A 23721-nucleotide genomic window follows, 5' to 3' on the forward strand; every position below is an offset into this window, starting at 1 on the left:
ATCCCAAGGAGGTGACCAGTGACACAGGGGGACCTCGCAGGCTTGCTGGGACTTGCAGTATGTAGAGACACTTCTGTGCAGGCTACAGTGACTCTATGGAAGACTTGACTTGACTGACTTGACAATTGACATGAAGATGACTTTGAGCTTACTTGAGCTGACTTTGTGGCTGCAGACTTTAGGCTTGAGGCCTCCAATGCTCTGGACACATACTCTGAGACGACTGCACTGGACCTCAGCAGGAGCAAGAATGCTGGAAGAGAGAGATTGTAGATCCACCCCTGGCTTTATAGGAGTGTCTAGCAAAGAGCCCATAGGTCTCTTTAGGGGTCACCTGGTCACTAGTGCCTCCTGGGTAACGGTAAAGTCACAGTAATTAAAGAAACATTACTCTTTTAACATATAACATATGTACATAGGGGATAACACTGCAGGGGGCCCTGGGGGCATAAAGGGGCCCTGGGGGCATAAAGGGACTCTGCCTGACAGGGCAGGAGAAGGGTACGGGGAAACACCATCCCATACTGGGCCACCACACCTGTGTGGTGATCAGCTGCCACATTTTGCCCGCATGCAAATGCCAGATTGTGTTTTCACTCTAAACATGCCAGATTATTAGAAGTCAACTGTATAATCTATATAATTTCTGCTTACAGATCACAGGGCAGAAACAATAATGCTGTTCTTCTACATTTTACAGTCACAGAGGAAGCACTTACTTTATGAGAAACCAGGACTAGGAACTTAAAAGGAACCGGTCCCATTGAATTACAGTCCAATCTTCAGGCATCGTGTTATAGAGCAGGAGGAGTTGAGCAGACTGATATACATTTTGGTGGGAAAAGTTACAAAATAACTTATCATATATTCATTGAAATCTCTTCGCCCTAAGCAGTCATGTGGACAGACCAACTCAGTGATGGACAGCTACCTGTGTATAAGTGTGCAAGGAGCTGTCAATTACTGAGTAGGACCGCCCACTTGACTACTTAGCCCAGAATGAGCAGAGATTTACATAAATAAATGATCATTGATCTTTTCCTATAAATCTATGCATCATTCAGCTCCTCCTGCTCTATAACATGCTGTCTGCAGATTGGACAGCATGACATATAACGACTCATGACATATACCGTACATCCATCATGGCATCATTAAGGTTGTATGTAGAGAGCTCAAGAGTTGAGACCCCTCCATACCCGAAAGCTGAGGGCTGCATTCAGCTGCTAATAACTGTGTAAATGGCGCTATTGAAGCCGACATCTGCATTTAAACAGTGTTCGGCAGATGTCATTGGTGGTTGGGGGCAGGATTGCGGGGAGCCGATAAGTTGTCATGTTATGGCAGCCTGAAGCCTGTACTAGGCTGCTGGTACAAGCTGAACGGGTAGATTACTGATGGATCAATGTAATACTTTAGGATTACACTAATCTATAAGAGCAATTCAGTCCCCCTTAGGGGGGCTAAAAAGGTGTAATATATAATTAAAAAATATAAATAAATAAATATATATATATGTATATATACACATAATAAATTAATAATAATAATAAAAAATATTTAAAAATCACTGTGTGCAGAATTGTCCATACTATTAAAATATAACATTACTGATCCTGCATGCTGATAGGAAAAAAAAAATCCAAATATCAGAATTTCATATTTTGGTCACATCCCAGAAAGAAGATGTTTTAAAAAGTCTGATTTATGCTAAATTAGTACAGATCACAGCATTAAAAAATAAAAAACAAAAACGAAATGGCACAGGGGGTGATGAAGTGCCACAGGGGGTGATAAAGGGTGTGATGAAACTGCACAGGGGGATAGCTGCCATATTTGTAATGCTGATACTGGCATCACATCGTGTGTCGTAGGATGTGCGACGTCATATGTGCAACTGGTGGTAGGGTGAGAAGTGTGTGTCACACAACTATGCATGTCTAAAAAGGGTGTCACTAACAAAAAAAATTAAAAAAAAACTCTGCTGTAGATGGAAAAAGTAAACAGTTATGGCTATTAAAAAGTAAAAAAATAAAAATGCAAAAACAAAAAGTGGCTGCTTCCTTAAAGGGGTACTCAAGAGAAAAAAAATTCAAATCAACTGGTGCTGGAAAATTATACAGATTTGTAAATAACCTTAATTTTAAAATCTTAAAAGGATATATATATATATATATATATATATATATATATATATATATCATGCACAAAAACGTATCCCCCTAGCCACAGGATAAGGCATAAGTTTTAGATTGCAGGGGGTCAAACCGATGGGACCCCCTACGATCTCCTGTAGGGGTCCCCCTCTCTCGCCGGGAACGGAATGTGTAGACCCCCGCACGAAGCAGCGGCCGAAGCACCACCTCCATATATCTCTATGAGAGAGCTGTTTGGCTATCTTTGGCTCTCCCATAGAGATATATATACTTATCAGCTGCTGTATACTACAGAGGAAGTTGTGCAGTTCTTTCCAATCTGACCACAGTGCTCTCTGCTGTCACCTTTGTCTGTGTCAGGAACTGTCCAGAGCAGAAGCAAATCCCCATAGCAAACCTCTCCTGCTCTGGACAGTTACTGACACGGACAGAGGTGGCACTGTAGTCAGACTAGAAAGAACTACACAACTTATACAGCAGCTGATAAGTACTGGAAGGATTACGATTTTTAAATAGAAGTAATTTACAAATCTGTATAACTTTCTAGCACTGGCTGATTTAAAAAAAATAAAATAAAATAATAATTTCCCACTGGAGTACCCTTTTAAGGGGTTAATAGGAATTTCTGATATGAAGGTCTCATACTTCGGATTGGTTGCTGGCGTATATAACCTGGAGGCTGTTTCTGTCTTAAAGCGGATGTCTGTACTAAAGGCCGACAAACTAAGCGAAAACTCATTAAGCTGTTAACGAACCATAGAAACAACATCAATAAAATTGGATGAAAAACAGAAGGTCCGGACGGGGCGGCTACGGGAACACAACCCCGTTGAAAGGTTTAGTTTTAGACATATGTGTTAAATTGGCATGGCTGGTGAGAATCAATGCACCTTTCAACACTCAAACAGGGAGTATAAATCACAGCGAGCGAGGGCCTTGTATAAAGAGCCTCGTACAGAACTCTCACAGTTCAAAATACCCAAAGGTATACGCTTCTACCAGAGGCGAGAGCTCAAATATCCGAAATGTCAGTGTAAAAGCCCTCCATTCTTCACATAGTTTTTGACATCCTCACTTGGACTTTTGCCAGCAGTTCTATTCACTGTCGGCTTCTTCCTCGGAGAATGGCACTGGATTATGATTACAGGATTTCGGGAAGAAGCCATATAGAATGGTTTTCGGGGGTTTTATAGCAAATCATCGTCACTGACAGGAAGCCTGACATAGCTGAGATGTCCCTGCAGGACGTAGCTCATGCATACTGATACGAGCTTAAACACTTGTGGCATACTTACGTTTCACCGCTAAAAGAGTGTTGCCATGGCAACAGGCCACTGATGTCACTGTGTAAGGGTGACTCTCGTCGAGTTGAACCATTTTTGGGACCGCGATTCCCTCATCTCTGCGTCCTAATCGTCCTCTGGCTCCCTTTCCCCAGGTTAAGACTTGGCCATCTGCAAAAGGGAACATCTGCTTTTGTTATTTTGGGATTGCGGCACAGCCCCACGACATAGATGGACTCCATACACGTGATGAGAAAAATACAGGACGCAACTGTCAAAATAAATACAGCTATTTATTTTCAGCCTTCCGGCGGCTCTCACAGCTGAAAATAAGTTGTTTTAGGTATGCAGAGAACATTATACATATAGAGCAGTGGTCTCTAAACTGTGGACCTCCAGCTGCTGCAAGACTACAACACCCAGCACGCCCGGACAGCCAACGGCTGACCGGGCGTGCTGGGAGTTGTAGTTTTGCAACAGCTTGAGGTCCACAGTTTAGAGTCCACTGCTCTATATGGAGGTTCACTACTGCATAATGGCAAACACGATAAAAGGGGGACTCCGCCCCTAGACATCTTATCCCCTATCCAGAGGATAGGGGATAAGATGTCAGATCGCCGTGGTCCCACTGCTGGGGAACACCGCTGCGGCACCGCGCTATCATTACTGTATAGAGCGAGTTCGCTCTGTGCGTAATGACGGGCAATACAGGGGATGGAGCAGCATGATGTCAACCGCCACGCCCCCTCCCATTGACTTGTATTGAGGGGGCGGGCCGTGATGTCAAGAGGGGCGGAGCCGGGACTTAACGATGCTCCGGCCCCTGTACTGCCCGCCATTACGCGCAGAGCAAACTCGTTCTATGCAGTAATCCCGGCGATCTGCCCTCCTTTCCTCTATCCTTTGGATAGGGGATAAGATGTCTTGGGGTGAAGTACCCTTTTAAGGCTGGGTTCACATCACGTTTTTGCCATACTGTTTTCAATCCGTTTTTCTAAAGAAAACCGTATGGCAAAAAATGGATGGAACAGAATGGAAAAAAGTAAACCGTATGTGTTTTTAAACCGTATACTGTTTTTAAAAAAGCATACAGTTCCGTCCGTTTTTATTTTTTTTTTAAAACATACGTTTTTGAAAATTTTGTCCACCTTTACTGGGAGGGGTATTGGGTGTAGGATGCAAATGCGCATGTGCAAAGTAAAAACCGTATACAGTTTCCCGTATGGAACCATATACATATGCGTTTACCATTGACGTCCATGTTAAAAAAAACGTATTTGGTTGCAGTACGGTTTTTAAACTGGAGACAAAACCGTGGTCAACCACGGTTTTGAGTACGGGAGAAAACCGCATTGCAAGCAAAAAGTACACAACCTGATGCATCCAGGTGCATACGGTTTTCAATTATTTGTCTATGCATACAGTTTTCAATACGGTTCCATACATTTTCAATAATGAAAACGTATACGGGAAATGTACTTGAAAAACGTGGTGTGAACCAACCCTAAGAGGGAGGCGATAGCTTAGAAAAGCAGACTACATTATAAATGATTACGTCAGCTATGTCATTGTTGGCTTCGATGAACCTGGCGGACCTGAGAATATCACAATGATATAATAAGATGATATAATTGCTTAGGATAATGACTTTGGCCTCATGTTTTCAGGTGTGTATCATAACATGTACATGTGTGCAGCAGGTTTCTATAAGTAGGTTCATGGTTTCTTCATCCATCTAGATTAGATATCATTATCGCATTATAGCAGAAACTTATTCAGGGGATATATCAGATTATCATTCAAAGTCAGAGATTAACTTTTTCTTCTGGGAAAAAAATTAGCAATGATTCCAGGTTTCTTTTTAGCTTCTTTGCTTCTGGATCGACAGAAGTAGATAAATTATAAAGAAGCAAATTCAGTAGATTGCTAGAAAGAATATGACTTACACTAGGTCTAGATCCATATAAATTAGGACCTTATAGGGAACCTGTCACTAAAATGCTGCAAAGCATTACCCACATGAGCCCCATTGAGTTTGCCATACAGTGCTGGGGGAACCTGTCCATGTTTCATGCTGCCCATGATTTGGACAGCGTGAAAATAATGACTGGATCCCTTTACAGGGATACTCCGGTGAAAAACTATTATTATTATTTTTTTAATCAACTGGTGGCAGAACTTTAAACAGATTTGTAAATTATGTTGAAAGAAAATGGGGCTCAAAGGGCAAAGATATTTGGTTTAAAATAATAATTAATATTTATTAATATAGAATAATAATGGATTAAATAGGGAATGTACAGGGCCCTTGTACTTCCGCTGCTGAAGAAAAAACCGAGGATGGTTTTTAAACGCGTCCAGCGATTTTAAATATGCGATATTGAGCATGACAACATATAGCACTTGCCTGATATTAACAGTGATCATCCGGCAGAGCCAAGACATCTATCTATCTATTACAGTGCGGCATCTCCCGAGCGCACGACCTGTGCACGAGGAACGCCGCCGGGTCATACACTTTGCATACCGCACACAGCCGTTACATTAATTCCAAGTAGGAAGCCGATCGGGCCATCTACAATACGGACTTTGCATTTGCCGACCGCCACCGTTCCCAGCTGGTCAGATTAAGGGACTCCGCTTGACAGCTCTGCAGTCCCCACAAACGGTGCCCACCACTAAGCGCTGCGATCCTAGGAGTTGGCAGAGACTCCAGCAGTGCGATCCCTGACTGAGACAAGGAACCTGGCGAAACATCCTATACAGCCGGCATACAGGACTACATACAAGGGTGATCCGTGGTACCCCGGGAGCGGGGAGCATTTCATGGAGCATATTGCAAATTGGCCTATTTAATATGATTTTTTAATGTGCGATATGAACAGAGATTTATAAGGAGTGATCTTGATTGACTGTCAATTGAACTTGCTACTGACCATGGAGTGCTACTTTGCATCTGTTGGATGGAGTTATCACTGTCTGGAAAGATACATTGTATAATTACATCAATTGAGTAACTGTGTAGCTGCAGCTGTTACATTGTATCTGCCTTATATTGAGGATCACTAAAAACAGGAAAAATTGAATGAACATTTGCATTGAGAATTTTTGTTCTACATAATTATATTGATTATTAGACTGCTATGTTGATATTACAGGCTCAAGTCGCAGAATATTTTTACAGTTGTTATATTATATTTATTGTTGTTTTTATTATATTTTATATTTTTTATTATTTAAAATTATTTAGGGGAGTACAAGGGCCCTGTACATTTCCTATTTAATCCATTATTATTCTATATTAATAAATATTAATTATTATTTTAAACCACTTTGAGCCCCATTTTCTTTCAACATATTTTCCCTATTTTTACACCTTAGGTATAGGAGTTTGTTGGGTGGCTTGGGTCTTCAGTGACGGTCAGACAGACAGGAACCTCTCCATTTTATCTATATTAGATTTGTAAATTACTTTTATAAACAAAAAATATTAATCCTTCCAGTACTTATCAGATGCTGTATACTATAGAGGAAGTGGCCACAGTGCTCTCTGCTGACACCTCTGTCTGTATCTGGAACTGTCAAGAGTAGGAGCAAATCCCCATAGTAAACATATCCTGCTCTGGATAGTTCCTGAGACAGACAGAGGTGTCAGCAGAGAGCACTGTGGTCAGACAGAAAATAAATTCAAAAAGAAAAGAACTTCCTCTGGAACATACAGCAGCTCATAAGTACTGGAATGATTAAGATTTTTCAATAGAAGTAATTTACAAATCTGTTTAAAAAAAGAAAGAAAAAGCAACAAAAAAAATCAATAAAACAATTTTTCACTGGAGTACCCCTTTAAAGAAAATATCCACTTTGGACATAGACCCTAAAATAAGATTGTTTAAGGGTGTCATGATGTTAAGACCCACAGTAATCACCTATCAATCTATGGGGGAACTGAACATACAATTTTTCAATTCCACTGAAGTGTCAGTGCAGGGCAAATGAAGCATAATTCAGTTCCCATTAAAATCAATAGATTGCCCATAAAGCACGCATTAACACGCCAGGTCCTCCGGAGCAAGACATGTCCAATAGATGAGATTCTAACGGAAACTAAGGGAGTCCAAATCTATTAAAGAGGTATTACCATCATAGAATGTTGTGGATTATAACTAGTACCATCTCTAATTCTGAGAACTAAGGAGAAAGGCCTCTTTCCTGACATTAATACATAACTGCACCACTGGCAACCCACTGTGTGTGTATAGGACCCTACAGTAGTTGTATGCACACCAGGTGGTCAGGAACATTGATGACTATGGGAAATATGAGTAGAAGTGGCAATGATTTGGTGCAGTAATACTTTACTTATTGGTGGTGCAGTAATACTTTACTTATAGGTGGTGCAGTAATACTTTACTTATTGATGGTGCAGTAATACTTTACTTATTGGTGGTGCAGTAATACTTTACTTATTGGTGGTGCAGTAATACTTTACTTATTGGTGGTGCAGTAATACTTTACTTATAGGTGGTGCAGTAATACTTTACTTATTGGTGGTGCAGTAATACTTTACTTATAGGTGGTGCAGTAATACTTTACTTATTGGTGGTGCAGTAATACTTTACTTATTGGTGGTGCAGTAATACTTTACTTATAGGTGGTGCAGTAATACTTTACTTATTGATGGTGCAGTAATACTTTACTTATTGGTGGTGCAGTAATACTTTACTTATAGGTGGTGCAGTAATACTTTACTTATTGATGGTGCAGTAATACTTTACTTATTGGTGGTGCAGTAATACTTTACTTATTGGTGGTGCAGTAATACTTTACTTATTGGTGGTGCAGTAATACTTTACTTATAGGTGGTGCAGTAATACTTTACTTATTGGTGGTGCAGTAATACTTTACTTATAGGTGGTGCAGTAATACTTTACTTATTGGTGGTGCAGTAATACTTTACTTATTGGTGGTGCAGTAATACTTTACTTATAGGTGGTGCAGTAATACTTTACTTATTGATGGTGCAGTAATACTTTACTTATTGGTGGTGCAGTAATACTTTACTTATAGGTGGTGCAGTAATACTTTACTTATTGGTGGTGCAGTAATACTTTACTTATTGGTGGTGCAGTAATACGTTACTTATTGGTGGTGCAGTAATACTTTACTTATAGGTGGTGCAGTAATACTTTACTTATTGGTGGTGTAGTAATACTTTACTTATAGGTGGTGCAGTAATACTTTACTTATTGGTGGTGCAGTAGTACTTTACTTATAGGTGGTGCAGTAATACTTTACTTATTGGTGGTGCAGTAATACTTTACTTATTGATGGTGCAGTAATACTTTACTTATTGATGGTGCAGTAATACTTTACTTATTGGTGGTGCAGTAATACTTTACTTATTGGTGGTGCAGTAATACTTTACTTATTGGTGGTGCAGTAATACTTTACTTATTGGTGGTGCAGTAATACTTTACTTATAGGTGGTGCAGTAATACTTTACTTATTGGTGGTGCAGTAATACTTTACTTATAGGTGGTGCAGTAATACTTTACTTATTGGTGGTGCAGTAATACTTTACTTATTGGTGGTGCAGTAATACTTTACTTATAGGTGGTGCAGTAATACTTTACTTATTGATGGTGCAGTAATACTTTACTTATTGGTGGTGCAGTAATACTTTACTTATAGGTGGTGCAGTAATACTTTACTTATTGATGGTGCAGTAATACTTTACTTATTGGTGGTGCAGTAATACTTTACTTATTGGTGGTGCAGTAATACTTTACTTATTGGTGGTGCAGTAATACTTTACTTATAGGTGGTGCAGTAATACTTTACTTATTGGTGGTGCAGTAATACTTTACTTATAGGTGGTGCAGTAATACTTTACTTATTGGTGGTGCAGTAATACTTTACTTATTGGTGGTGCAGTAATACTTTACTTATAGGTGGTGCAGTAATACTTTACTTATTGATGGTGCAGTAATACTTTACTTATTGGTGGTGCAGTAATACTTTACTTATAGGTGGTGCAGTAATACTTTACTTATTGGTGGTGCAGTAATACTTAACTTATTGGTGGTGCAGTAATACGTTACTTATTGGTGGTGCAGTAATACTTTACTTATAGGTGGTGCAGTAATACTTTACTTATTGGTGGTGTAGTAATACTTTACTTATAGGTGGTGCAGTAATACTTTACTTATTGGTGGTGCAGTAGTACTTTACTTATAGGTGGTGCAGTAATACTTTACTTATTGGTGGTGCAGTAATACTTTACTTATTGATGGTGCAGTAATACTTTACTTATTGATGGTGCAGTAATACTTTACTTATTGGTGGTGCAGTAATACTTTACTTATTGGTGGTGCAGTAATACATTACTTATTGGTGGTGCAGTAATAATTTACTTATTGATGGTGCAGTAATACTTTACTTATTGATGGTGCAGTAATACTTTACTTATTGGTGGTGTAGTAATACTTTAATACTTTACTTATTGATGGTGCAGTAATACTTTACTTATTGATGGTGCAGTAATACTTTACTTATTGGTGGTGCAGTAATACTTTACTTATTGGTGGTGCAGTAATACATTACTTATTGGTGGTGCAGTAATAATTTACTTATTGATGGTGCAGTAATACTTTACTTATTGATGGTGCAGTAATACTTTACTTATTGGTGGTGTAGTAATACTTTAATACTTTACTTATTGATGGTGCAGTAATATTTTACTTATTGGTGGTGCAGTAATACTTTACTTATTGGTGGTGTAGTAATACTTTAATACTTTACTTATTGATGGTGCAGTAATATTTTACTTATTGGTGGTGCAGTAATACTTTACTTATTGGTGGTGTAGTAATACTTTAATACTTTACTTATTGATGGTGCAGTAATATTTTACTTATTGGTGGTGCAGTAATACTTTACTTATTGGTGGTGCAGTAATACTTTACTTATTGGTGGTGTAGTAATACTTTAATACTTTACTTATTGGTGGTGCAGTAATACTTTACTTATAGTTGGTACAGTAATACTTTACTTATTGGTGGTGCAGTAATACTTTACTTATAGGTGGTGCAGTAATACTTTACTTATTGGTGGTGCAGTAATACTTTACTTATTGGTGGTGTAGTAATACTTTAATACTTTACTTATTGGTGGTGCAGTAATACTTTACTTATAGTTGGTACAGTAATACTTTACTTATTGGTGGTGCAGTAATACTTTACTTATTGGTGGTGTAGTAATACTTTACTTATTGATGGTGCAGTAATATTTTACTTATTGGTGGTGCAGTAATACTTTACTTATAGGTGGTGCAGTAATACTTTACTTATTACTTATTGGTGGTGCAGTAATACTTTACTTATTGGTGGTGCAGTAATACTTTACTTATTGATGGTGCAGTAATACTTTACTTATTAGTGGTACAGTAATACTTTACTTATTGGCGGTGCAGTAATACTTTACTTATTGGTGGTGCAGTAATACTTTACTTATTGGTGGAACAGTAATACTTTACTTATTGGTGGTGCAGTAATACTTTACTTATAGGTGGTGCAGTAATACTTTACTTATTGGTGGTGCAGTAATACTTTACTTATTGGTGGTGCAGTAATACTTTACTTATTGGTGGTGCAGTAATACTTTACTTATTGGTGGTGCAGTAATACTGTACTTATAGGTGGTGCAGTAATACTTTACTTATTGGTGGTGCAGTAATACTTTACTTATAGGTGGTGCAGTAATACTTTACTTATTGATGGTGCAGTAATACTTTACTTATTGGTGGTGCAGTAATACTTTACTTATAGGTGGTGCAGTAATACTTTACTTATTGGTGGTGCAGTAATACTTTACTTATAGGTGGTGCAGTAATACTTTACTTATTGGTGGTGCAGTAATACTTTACTTATAGGTGGTGCAGTAATACTTTACTTATTGGTGGTGCAGTAATACTTTACTTATTGGTGGTGCAGTAATACTTTACTTATTGGTGGTGCAGTAATACTTTACTTATTGATGGTGCAGTAATACTTTACTTATTGGTGGTGCAGTAATACTTTACTTATTGGTGGTGCAGTAATACTTTACTTATTGGTGGTGCAGTAATACTTTACTTGTACTTATTAGTGGTGCAGGACCTTCATTGATTTTAGCTATATAAAATCACTTGGTGTGGTGGAAAAAACCCTCAGTAGTAAATTCTTGTAAATATGTTTAAGGTCCCCTATATAAACGGTATATTTAGGACTAAACTGTACACAGTAGCAGGATTTCCTGATGGTAGTATAGTCAACAAGCAGGTAAGGAAATATGTTTTTCTTGTTCATGCAGCTTTTCTAAGTGAGTAATAGGAGTATGTTATAACACCAACACACAATGCATGAAATGTCAATTTGAGATTCCTGTGTCTGAAGTGGAACAATTGTTTTTATTTAGTGAGGAGAGTTAGAATGGAAACACTTTTACTATACGCTGTTTGCACAGTGACCTGCCATTGACATATATTTTTTTACAATCTTTCATTTCCATTTTTTCCTTAAACTACATATGAAACAGTTTGTTAACTGAAGTCCGATGTAAGCTCTGTATCAGCCACATCAAGGACTTGTGATGTTGGAGGAGTGACAGGGCAGTGTTTTTGAGCCGACCATGATGTTAGGATGACAAAAGGCTTGCTACTGTCCATCCAAATTTCATCCTACAACAGTAAGAAGTGGTGTAACCCTCATCTTAACAATATGACTGATCACAGGGAAATGTAATTCAAACTTTATGATCCCTGTGCACCTGTACACATATAGGGGGGAATTCATCAAGCTTTTTACCCCCCTTTTTTTGCTTATATTTGTCGCATCATTTGTCGCATTTGATGGCATGGGACTATTTGATGCACCAAACAGTTTATGCCGCTTTTCATACCAAACTGTATTTTGTCTAAATTTTGCCGTTTTTTGTCCAGTGGTCACGAATTCATCATGTGCGACAAATGCATATAGTCACCCGTTTTGTCACATCTTATGTTCATTTGTCGCATTTCTACAGCATATAGTTTATGGTGTAGAAAAAACTCTGTCCATAGCAACTGTCCAAAAAACAGCTGTCCAAACCAGATTCATCAAAGAGCGTACACCTTATGATGAATTTGAACCTGGACAACCAAAAATGAAGCAAAAAAAAAAAAAGGGGGGGGGGGAGGGGGAAACATACACTGACAACCATTGTTGATAAATTCTCCCCATAGTAACAAAACATTATATGGCCTAGTTTGTCCATCAGCTGACCAGCTATGTGCACTAAGTCGATTCTTGATGTTATTCCCAAGTAAACAATGTAATACAAATGGAAGACCTCAAGAACTTCATAAAGCCCCCTTTACACTTTATTTATTTTTCTATTTTGCTGTGTTTAAAAACCTCTCAAAAAGGTCACATAGGGAACCCTGTAAAGTTTTAATGTAAAACGAACATGGTCTCTTTATGTTTTGACTTATGTAGCTTTATGTTGTTGACTTAAAGTGTATCTGTCATTTTCAAAAAATGTTTATATAATGCACTGTACACTGAGAACAAGCAGGGCTCTGTACACTGAGAACAAGCAGGGCTCTAAACACTGAGGACAAGCAGGGCTCTGTACACTGAGAACAAGCAGGGCTCTGTACACTGAGAACAAGCCGGGCTCTAAACACTGAGGACAGGCAGGGCTCCATACACTGAGGACAAGCAGGGCTCTGTACACTGAGGACAAGCAGGGCTCTGTACACTGAGGACAGGCAGGGCTCCATACAATGAGGACAAGCAGGGCTCTGTACACTGAGGACAAGCAGGGCTCCATACACAGAGGACAAGCAGGGCTCTGTACACTGAGGACAAGCAGGGCTCCATACACTGAGGACAAGCAGGGCTCTGTACACTGAGGACAAGCAGGGCTCTGTACACTGAGGACAAGCAGGGCTCTGTGCAGTGAGGACAAGCAGGGCTCTGCACACTGAGGACAAGCAGGGCTCTGTTCACGGAGGACAAGCAGGGCTCTGTACACTGAGGACAAGCAGGACCCTGTACACTGAGGACAAGCAGGGCTCTGTACACTGAGGACAAGCAGGGCTCTGTATACTGAGGAAAAGCAGGGCTCTGTACACTGAGGAAAAGCAGGGCTCTGTACACTGAGGATAAGCAGGGCGCTGTACACTGAGGACAAGCAGGGCTCTGTACACTGAGGACACGCAGAGCTCTGTACACTGAGGACACGCAGAGCTCTGTACACTGAGGACAAGCAGGGCTCTGTACACTGAGGACAAGCAGGGCTCTGTACACTGAGGACAAGCAGGGCTCTGTACACTGAGGACAAGCAGGGCTCTGTACACTGAGGACAAGCAGGGCTCTGTACACTGAGGACAAGCAGGGCTCTGTACACTTAGGACAAGCAGGGCTCTGTGCACTGAGGACATGCAGGGCTCTGTGCACTGAGGACATGCAGGGCTCTGTGCACTGAGGACAAGGAGGGCTCTGTGCACTGAGGACAAGCAGGGCTCTGTACACTGAGGACAAGCAGGGCTCTGTACACTGAGGACAAGCAGGGCTCTGTACACTTAGGACAAGCAGGGCTCTGTGCACTGAGGACATGCAGGGCTCTGTGCACTGAGGACATGCAGGGCTCTGTGCACTGAGGACAAGGAGGGCTCTGTGCAGTGAGGCTTTGTTACATGCCCCAGGCTCACATAGAAGGATGATTGACAAGCCAGGAGCCTGTACAGAGCCCTATTTGTCCCACCCTCACTTTCTGTTTTTGGTCTCCTCACAAAAATATACACTTTTTTTAACCAATGAATATTGCAAATATACATGAAATGGTATTATCTACATTATAAAAAAAGGTTTTTGCAAACGACAGGTACACTCTAACCATATGTGAGTAGAGCAAAAGTGTTAATGGAAAAAGGGCACATAAAACTATAAAATACTTGATACTTTAACTTAGCTCTGAAACTGTTGGCCCCCTACTGCCCCAGGATTGGCAATGTAAATTGATGAATGAGGTCCTCTGTGCCCATTTGGCAGAAGATGGTGAAGGTTCCATGATTTATCAATGTGACTGATTCCTTGGCTGTCCCAGGGGGCCTTTATTTTTGCACAAATGCTGAACATTAGCGCAAGGCATTTTGTTGAAAGCCTGTAACTGTCATGTAATGCACTATGTTCGGAGTACAGTTTAGCCAAGATTATCAAGCAAAAGAAACGTGAATAATTGTGCCTCGGACACGACAAACAGATCCACTATACATGCCACTTTTGCTAGCATGGCCTACCAGTGAAAATGAAAGTATCTGGAATAACAAAAGGAGGTTACCCCGGGACAGGCATTGTGTAACAGTTTTTTTCCGACAATTAACATTAATGGCATATTACTTTGGAATAGTATCAATGTCTTATCGATATAGTTGTGCAATACAGTTCTATTTATGTAGCTTCATGTTGTTGACTTAAATGGGCACTCTCATTAAAACTAGTTTTTGCTATTGCACTCCTTATGGTAAATAAAAAATCTTTATAATGTATTTTGTTTAAAAAAAAAGAAGTTTTCTATGTTTTATTTGTGTTTAAAAAAGCTGCCAGTAGGTGTCTCCCTACTTGTCCAGAGCATCCCCCCATCTCTTGCACAGACTTTGGACTCCTGTTGGCCTGGCAGAAGTCCAAAATCAGGAAATGCAGTCTGGAGTGCTGAGGGTGTGTGTGCAGCCTTAGCCAATCATAGCTCATATCACACACTGAACCGCTCTGGGCTGTGTGTAGCAGATTGTGGGAGCAAGTTCATCCTTGTATGCCTTTAGATGATGTCACGCCTGCTGGGGAACGCCCCTTCTCAGTCTGTGAATCTGACTGAGCAGAAAACACAGAGCAATATCAAGGTAGAAAACTTAAAAAAAAAAAAAAAAGAAAAGAAAAAAAAAAAAACAGGGGGTGGTTTATCATGATGGGGGCAGTGAACTGGGAGGATTATAAAATTTAATAAGATCATGAGAGGTACTCTTTAAGCCAGGGTTGCCCAACCAGATTACCTCCAGCTGTTGAAAAACTACAACTTCCAGCATGCCCGGACAGCCAAAGGCTGTCTGGGCATGCTGGGAGTTGTAGTTTTGCAACAGCTGGAGGCACCCTGGTTGGGAAAAACTGCTTAAAGCAGATGTGAGAAGAGACAATTCTTAGTGGAATACAACTGCTGTAAATCTAGTGGACATAATCACTGAAACCAAAACCGTCTGGTTTTTGCCCCTAACAACCAATCACAGCTCAGCTTTCATATGGTAATGAGCTGGTGTAAAATGAAAGCTGAGCTGTGCTTGGTTGATATGGGCAAACTAGACAGTTTTGGTATAAGGCCGATTGATATATCTGAGCCAATATATAAACAAATGACCTTACCTGTACAAACAGCTACAGTGAAGGCATCACCGCATGCCACCATTGTGACCTTTAATCCCTGCGGTGCACTCACAGGGTAGGGCACTCTACTATGACGGTACGTGCTAGTGCCCAGCTGCCCATGTTGATTGCTACCAAAGGTGTAACACTGACCCTGGGCTGAAAGACATAAGAAAGAATGCAGTAAAATAAAAGGCATATTCACAAAGTCCCCTACTCATCTAACATGTCTCTGTGTGTTTGCACTTGGACTAGTAAGTCAATACTGGTGTTAGCTTTAGAAAGTCACACTGAAGAATCTTTCCTTGCCATTCACAAAAGAATACAAGTGTCGGTCATTTGAGTGAATATAAGCACTAAATCCCCAGTAAACAAGGTTCACTCTCACTTCTCCTACATACTCCTCAGTGTAAATTGTACTCACCAGTCACTACAGCAGAGTGAGAAGTGCCCACATCAGCAGACAAGATGGCTTCTTGGTTCAGAGGTGCCGAATGTACAGGGGTAAAGGTGTAGGCCTCTTCCGCTTGATCCTCTGGAGGGGGCTCATTGACAGATGAGATTTGATCTAAGCCCAACTTGTTAAATCTGATAAAAAACAAGCATCTTATATCAATGTATACCAAGCATCTTATATCAATGTCCTATATCAATGTCTTATATCAATGTATACCAATCATCTTATATCAATGTCCTATATCAATGTATACCAATCATCTTATATCAATGTATACCAATCATCTTATATCAATGTCCTATATCAATGTATACCAATCATCTTATATCAATGTATACCAAGCATCTTATATCAATGTCCTATATCAATGTATACCAATCATCTTATATCAATATATACCAATCATCTTATATCAATGTATACCAAGCATCTTATATCAATGTATACCAATCATCTTATATCAATGTCCTATATCAATGTATACCAATCATCTTATATCAATGTATACCAAGCATCTTATATCAATGTCTTATATCAATGTATACCAATCATCTTATATCAATGTCCTATATCAATGTATACCAAGCATCTTATATCAATGTCCTATATCAATGTCTTATATCAATGTATACCAATCATCTTATATCAATGTCCTATATCAATGTATACCAATCATCTTATATCAATGTATACCAAGCATCTTATATCAATGTATACCAATCATCTTATATCAATGTCCTATATCAATGTATACCAATCATCTTATATCAATGTATACCAAGCATCTTATATCAATGTATACCAATCATCTTATATCAATGTCCTATATTAATGTATACCAATCATCTTATATCAATGTATACCAAGCATCTTATATCAATGTATACCAATCATCTTATATCAATGTATACCAAGCATCTTATATCAATGTCTTATATCAATGTCCTATATCAATGTACACCAAGCATCTTATATCAATGTCCTATATCAATGTATACCAAGCATCTTATATCAATGTATACCAATCATCTTATATCAATGTCCTATATTAATGTATACCAATCATCTTATATCAATGTATACCAAGCATCTTATATCAATGTATACCAAGCATCTTATATCAATGTATACCAATCATCTTATATCAATGTATACCAAGCATCTTATATCAATGTATACCAAGCATCTTATATCAATGTATACCAAGCATCTTATATCAATGTCCTATATTAATGTATACCAATCATCTTATATCAATGTATACCAAGCATCTTATATCAATGTATACCAAGCATCTTATATCAATGTATACCAAGCATCTTATATCAATGTCTTATATCAATGTCCTATATCAATGTACACCAAGCATCTTATATCAATGTCCTATATCAATGTATACCAAGCATCTTATATCAATGTATACCAAGCATCTTATATCAATGTATACCAAGCATCTTATATCAATGTCTTATATCAATGTCCTATATCAATGTACACCAAGCATCTTATATCAATGTCCTATATCAATGTATACCAAGCATCTTATATCAATGTATACCAAGCATCTTATATCAATGTCCTATATCAATGTATACCAATCATCTTATATCAATGTATACCAAGCATCTTATATCAATGTATACAAAGCATCTTATATCAATGTCCTATATCAATGTATACCAATCATCTTATATCAATGTATACCAAGCATCTTATATCAATGTATACCAAGCATCTTATATCAATGTATACAAAGCATCTTATATCAATGTCCTATATCAATGTATACCAATCATCTTATATCAATGTATACCAAGCATCTTATATCAATGTATACCAATCATCTTATATCAATGTATACCAAGCATCTTATATCAATGTCTTATATCAATGTCCTATATCAATGTACACCAAGCATCTTATATCAATGTCCTATATCAATGTATACCAAGCATCTTATATCAATGTATACCAATCATCTTATATCAATGTCCTATATTAATGTATACCAATCATCTTATATCAATGTATACCAAGCATCTTATATCAATGTATACCAAGCATCTTATATCAATGTATACCAAGCATCTTATATCAATGTATACCAAGCATCTTATATCAATGTATACCAATCATCTTATATCAATGTATACCAAGCATCTTATATCAATGTATACCAAGCATCTTATATCAATGTATACCAAGCATCTTATATCAATGTCCTATATTAATGTATACCAATCATCTTATATCAATGTATACCAAGCATCTTATATCAATGTATACCAAGCATCTTATATCAATGTATACCAAGCATCTTATATCAATGTCTTATATCAATGTCCTATATCAATGTACACCAAGCATCTTATATCAATGTCCTATATCAATGTATACCAAGCATCTTATATCAATGTATACCAAGCATCTTATATCAATGTATACCAAGCATCTTATATCAATGTCTTATATCAATGTCCTATATCAATGTACACCAAGCATCTTATATCAATGTCCTATATCAATGTATACCAAGCATCTTATATCAATGTATACCAAGCATCTTATATCAATGTCCTATATCAATGTATACCAATCATCTTATATCAATGTATACCAATCATCTTATATCAATGTATACCAAGCATCTTATATCAATGTATACAAAGCATCTTATATCAATGTCCTATATCAATGTATACCAATCATCTTATATCAATGTATACCAAGCATCTTATATCAATGTATACCAAGCATCTTATATCAATGTATACAAAGCATCTTATATCAATGTCCTATATCAATGTATACCAATCATCTTATATCAATGTATACCAAGCATCTTATATCAATGTATACCAATCATCTTATATCAATGTCCTATATCAATGTATACCAATCATCTTATATCAATGTATACCAAGCATCTTATATCAATGTATACCAAGCATCTTATATCAATGTATACCAAGCATCTTATATCAATGTCCTATATCAATGTATACCAATCATCTTATATCAATATATACCAATCATCTTATATCAATGTATACCAATCATCTTATATCAATGTATACCAAGCATCTTATATCAATGTATACCAATCATCTTATATCAATGTATACCAATCATCTTATATCAAAGTATACCAATCATCTTATATCAATGTCCTATATCAATGTATACCAAACATCATATATCAATGTATACCAAGCATCTTATATCAATGTCTTATACCAATGTATACCAATCATCTTATATCAATGTCTTATACCAATGTATACCAATCATCTTATATCAATATATACCAATCATCTTATATCAATGTATACCAAGCATCTTATATCAATGTATCCTCTACCCTGGCTGTTTGTCATGTTTGATTATTTGGGCACCCATGCATGTAAAAGACCAAAGCGCATGAAACCCTAACACCATTGTTTCTTCTTTCTTCCTCAAATTCATGTGTCTCAAGCATATATCTAATTCACATATAATTTGTGAAGTTGTTCTTTCCGTCCTCGGCCCGATTCCCATCATTGAACAAACATCACCTGTCCACCATCTGTAAACTGTGTCCACCTCAACCGTCTGCTTTGTCCACCAACAATTCCGACTGATCTATTATATGCTGCAGATATTTTAGCTGTCCTCCAGTTAGCAGTGGCTCCTGGAGAATATTCTGCAATGTTTAACCCAGTGATTCTTGCCAGCACAGTCCATACCTTCATGCCATAGCAATAACTGTCAGAGCAAGTTAATGATAGGAAGGATCACCTGGCAGAACAATTGCTATTGGTCTATGGCAAGCATGTCAAACTCAAAGGCTAACATGGGCCAAAAAAACAAGGTTTAGGTTTATGTGGGCCGCATAAAAAACAAATACCCATGCCCTCCCTGCACAACACCCCATGTCCCCTTTGCACAACAACCCATGTCCCCCTGCACAACATCTCATGCCCCTCTGCACAAGACCCCATGCCCTCCCTACACAAGACCCATTGCCCCCCTGCAAAACACCTCATGACCCCCTTCATAAGACCCCATGACCCCCCTTCACAAGACCCCATGCCCCCCTGCAAAACACCTCATGATCCCCTTCACAAGACCCCATGCCCCTTTTGTACAACACTCCATGCCTCCTTTGCACAAGACCCCATGCCCCCCTTTGCACAAGGCCCCATACCCCCCTGCACAAGACCCTGCACCCTTGCACAAGACTGTGCAGTACAGTTTCCCCACATTAGGTGCAGTATAGTTCCCCCACATAAGGTGCAGTACAGTTTCCCCACATAAGGTGCAGTATAGTTCCCCACATTAGGTGAAGTATAGCTCCCCCACATTAGGTGCAGTACAGTTCCCCCACATTAGATTGGCAGTATAGTTCCCCACATTAGGTGCAGTTCAGTTCCCCCACATTAGGTTTGCAGTATAGTTCCCCACATTATGTGTAGTACATTTCCCCCACATTAGGTGCAGTACAGTTCCCCCAAATTAGGTGCAGTACAGTTCCCCCACATTAGGTTGGCAGTATAGTTCCCCCACATTAGGTTGGCAGTATAGTTCCCCCCCCCCCACATTAGGTGCAGTATAGTTCCCCACATTAGGTGCAGTATAGTTCCCCACATTAAGTGCAGTATAGTTCCCCACATTAGGTGCAGTACAGTTCCCCCACATTAGGTTGGCAGTATAGTTCCCCACATTAGGTGCAGTAAAGTTCCCCACATTAGGTGCAGCATAGTTCCCCACATTAGGTGCAGTAAAGTTCCCCACATTAGGTGCAGCATAGTTCCCCACATTAGGTGCAGTATAGTTCCCCACATTAGGTGTAGTACAGTTCCTCCACATTAGGTTGGCAGTATAGTTCCCCCACATTAGGTGCAGTACAGTTCACCCACATTAGGTTCAGTACAGTTCCCCCACATTAGGTTGGCAGTATAGTTCCCCACATTAGGCGAAGTATAGTTCCCCACATTAGGTGCAGTATAGTTCCCCACATTAGGTGCAGTATAGTTCCCCACATTAGGTGCAGTATAGTTCCCCACATTAGGTGTAGTACAGTTCCCCCACATTAGGAGCAGTATAGTGCCCCCACATTAGGTGCAGTACAGTTCCCCCACATTAGGTGCAGTACTGTTCCCCCACATTATGTGTAGTATAGTTCCCCACATTAGGTGCAGTACAGTTCCCCCACATTAGGTTGGCAGTATAGTTCCCCACATTGGGTGCAGTACAGTTCCCCCACATTAGGTGCAGTACAGTCCCCCCCCCCCTATTTAGGTTGGCAGTATAGTTCCCCACATTAGGTGCAGTACAGTTCCCCCACATTAGGTGCAGTACAGTTCCCCCACATTAGGTTGGCAGTATAGTTCCCCCACATTAGGTTGGCAGTATAGTTCCCCCCCCCCCCCACAATAGGTGCAGTATAGTTCCCCACATTAGGTGCAGTATAGTTCCCCACATTAGGTGCAGTATAGTTCCCCACATTAGGTGCAGTATAGTTCCTCACATTAAGTGCAGTATAGTTCCCCACATTAGGTGCAGTACAGTTCCCCCACATTAGGTGCAGTATAGTTCCCCCACATTAGGTTGGCAGTATAGTTCCCCCACATTAGGTTGGCAGTATAGTTCCCCCCCCCCCACAATAGGTGCAGTATAGTTCCCCACATTAGGTGCAGTATAGTTCCCCACATTAAGTGCAGTATAGTTCCCCACATTAGGTGCAGTACAGTTCCCCCACATTAGGTGCAGTAAGACCCCATGCCCCCCTGCAAAACACCTCATGATCCCCTTCACAAGACCCCATGCCCTTTTGTACAAAACTCCATGCCTCCTTTGCACAAGACCCCATGCTCCCCTTTGCACAAGGCCCCATGCCCCCCTGCACAAGACCCTGCACCCTTGCACAAGACTGTGCAGTACAGTTTCCCCACATTAGGTGCAGTATAGTTTCCCCACATAAGGTGCAGTACAGTTTCCCCACATAAGGTGCAGTATAGTTCCCCACATTAGGTGAAGTATAGCTCCCCCACATTAGGTGCAGTACAGTTCCCCCGCATTAGATTGGCAGTATAGTTCCCCACATTAGGTGCAGTTCAGTTCCCCCACATTAGGTTTGCAGTATAGTTCCCCACATTATGTGCAGTACATTTCCCCCACATTAGGTGCAGTACAGGTTCCCCCCCCCCCTATTTAGGTTGGCAGTATAGTTCCCCACATTAGGTGCAGTTCAGTTCCCCCACATTAGGTTTGCAGTATAGTTCCCCACATTATGTGCAGTACATTTCCCCCACATTAGGTGCAGTACAGTTCCCCCCCCCCCCCCTATTTAGGTTGGCAGTATAGTTCCCCACATTAGGTGCAGTACAGTTCCCCCACATTAGGTGCAGTACAGTTCCCCCACATTAGGTTGGCAGTATAGTTCCCCCACATTAGGTTGGCAGTATAGTCCCCCCCCCACATTAGGTGCAGTATAGTTCCCCACATTAGGTGCAGTATAGTTCCCCACATTAAGTGCAGTATAGTTCCCCACATTAGGTGCAGTACAGTTCCCCCACATTAGGTTGGCAGTATAGTTCCCCACATTAGGTGCAGTAAAGTTCCCCACATTAGGTGCAGCATAGTTCCCCACATTAGGTGCAGTATAGTTCCCCACATTAGGTGTAGTACAGTTCCTCCACATTAGGTTGGCAGTATAGTTCCTCCACATTAGGTGCAGTACAGTTCACCCACATTAGGTGCAGTACAGTTCCCCCACATTAGGTTGGCAGTATAGTTCCCCCACATTAGGTTGGCAGTATAGTTTCCCCCCCCCCCCACAATAGGTGCAGTATAGTTCCCCACATTAGGTGCAGTATAGTTCCCCACATTAGGTGCAGTATAGTTCCCCACATTAGGTGCAGTATAGTTCCCCACATTAGGTGCAGTACAGTTCCCCCACATTAGGTGCAGTATAGTTCCCCCACATTAGGTTGGCAGTATAGTTCCCCACATTAGGTGCAGTAAAGTTCCCCACATTAGGTGCAGCATAGTTCCCCACATTAGGTGCAGTATAGTTCCCCAGATTAGGTGTAGTACAGTTCCTCCACATTAGGTTGGCAGTATAGTTCCCCCACATTAGGTGCAGTACAGTTCCCCCACATTAGGTTGGCAGTATAGTTCCCGACATTAGGCGCAGTATAGTTCCCCACATTAGGTGCAGTATAGTTCCCCACATTAGGTGTAGTACAGTTCCCCCACATTAGGTGCAGTATAGTGCCCCCACATTAGGTGCAGTACAGTTCCCCCACATTAGGTGCAGTACAGTTCCCCCACATTAGGTGCAGTACAGTTCCCCCACATTATGTGTAGTATAGTTCCCCACATTAGGTGCAGTACAGTTCCCCCACATT

General features: G+C 39.8%; 1 protein-coding gene across 2 annotated transcripts in view; it reads right to left on the reverse strand.

The window, feature by feature from the left end:
* NEK8 (NIMA related kinase 8) overlaps nucleotides 1-23721 on the reverse strand; it is a 112215-nt gene that overhangs the window by 3920 nt on the left and 84574 nt on the right. For both annotated transcript variants that reach the window (XR_008889036.1, XM_056559085.1), the window contains exons 12-14: nucleotides 16298-16461; nucleotides 15874-16032; nucleotides 3452-3610 (exon numbers count right to left, since the gene is read on the reverse strand). Coding sequence is in view for 1 of the 2 variants with exons in the window: in XM_056559085.1 (XP_056415060.1) it covers nucleotides 3452-3610; nucleotides 15874-16032; nucleotides 16298-16461 (482 nt within the window). In the remaining variant the exon portion in view is untranslated. The remainder of the gene's footprint in view (nucleotides 1-3451; nucleotides 3611-15873; nucleotides 16033-16297; nucleotides 16462-23721) is intronic.

The sequence above is a fragment of the Hyla sarda genome, chromosome 2, assembly GCF_029499605.1.
Source record: "Hyla sarda isolate aHylSar1 chromosome 2, aHylSar1.hap1, whole genome shotgun sequence".
NCBI classification, from domain to species: Eukaryota; Metazoa; Chordata; class Amphibia; order Anura; family Hylidae; genus Hyla; species Hyla sarda.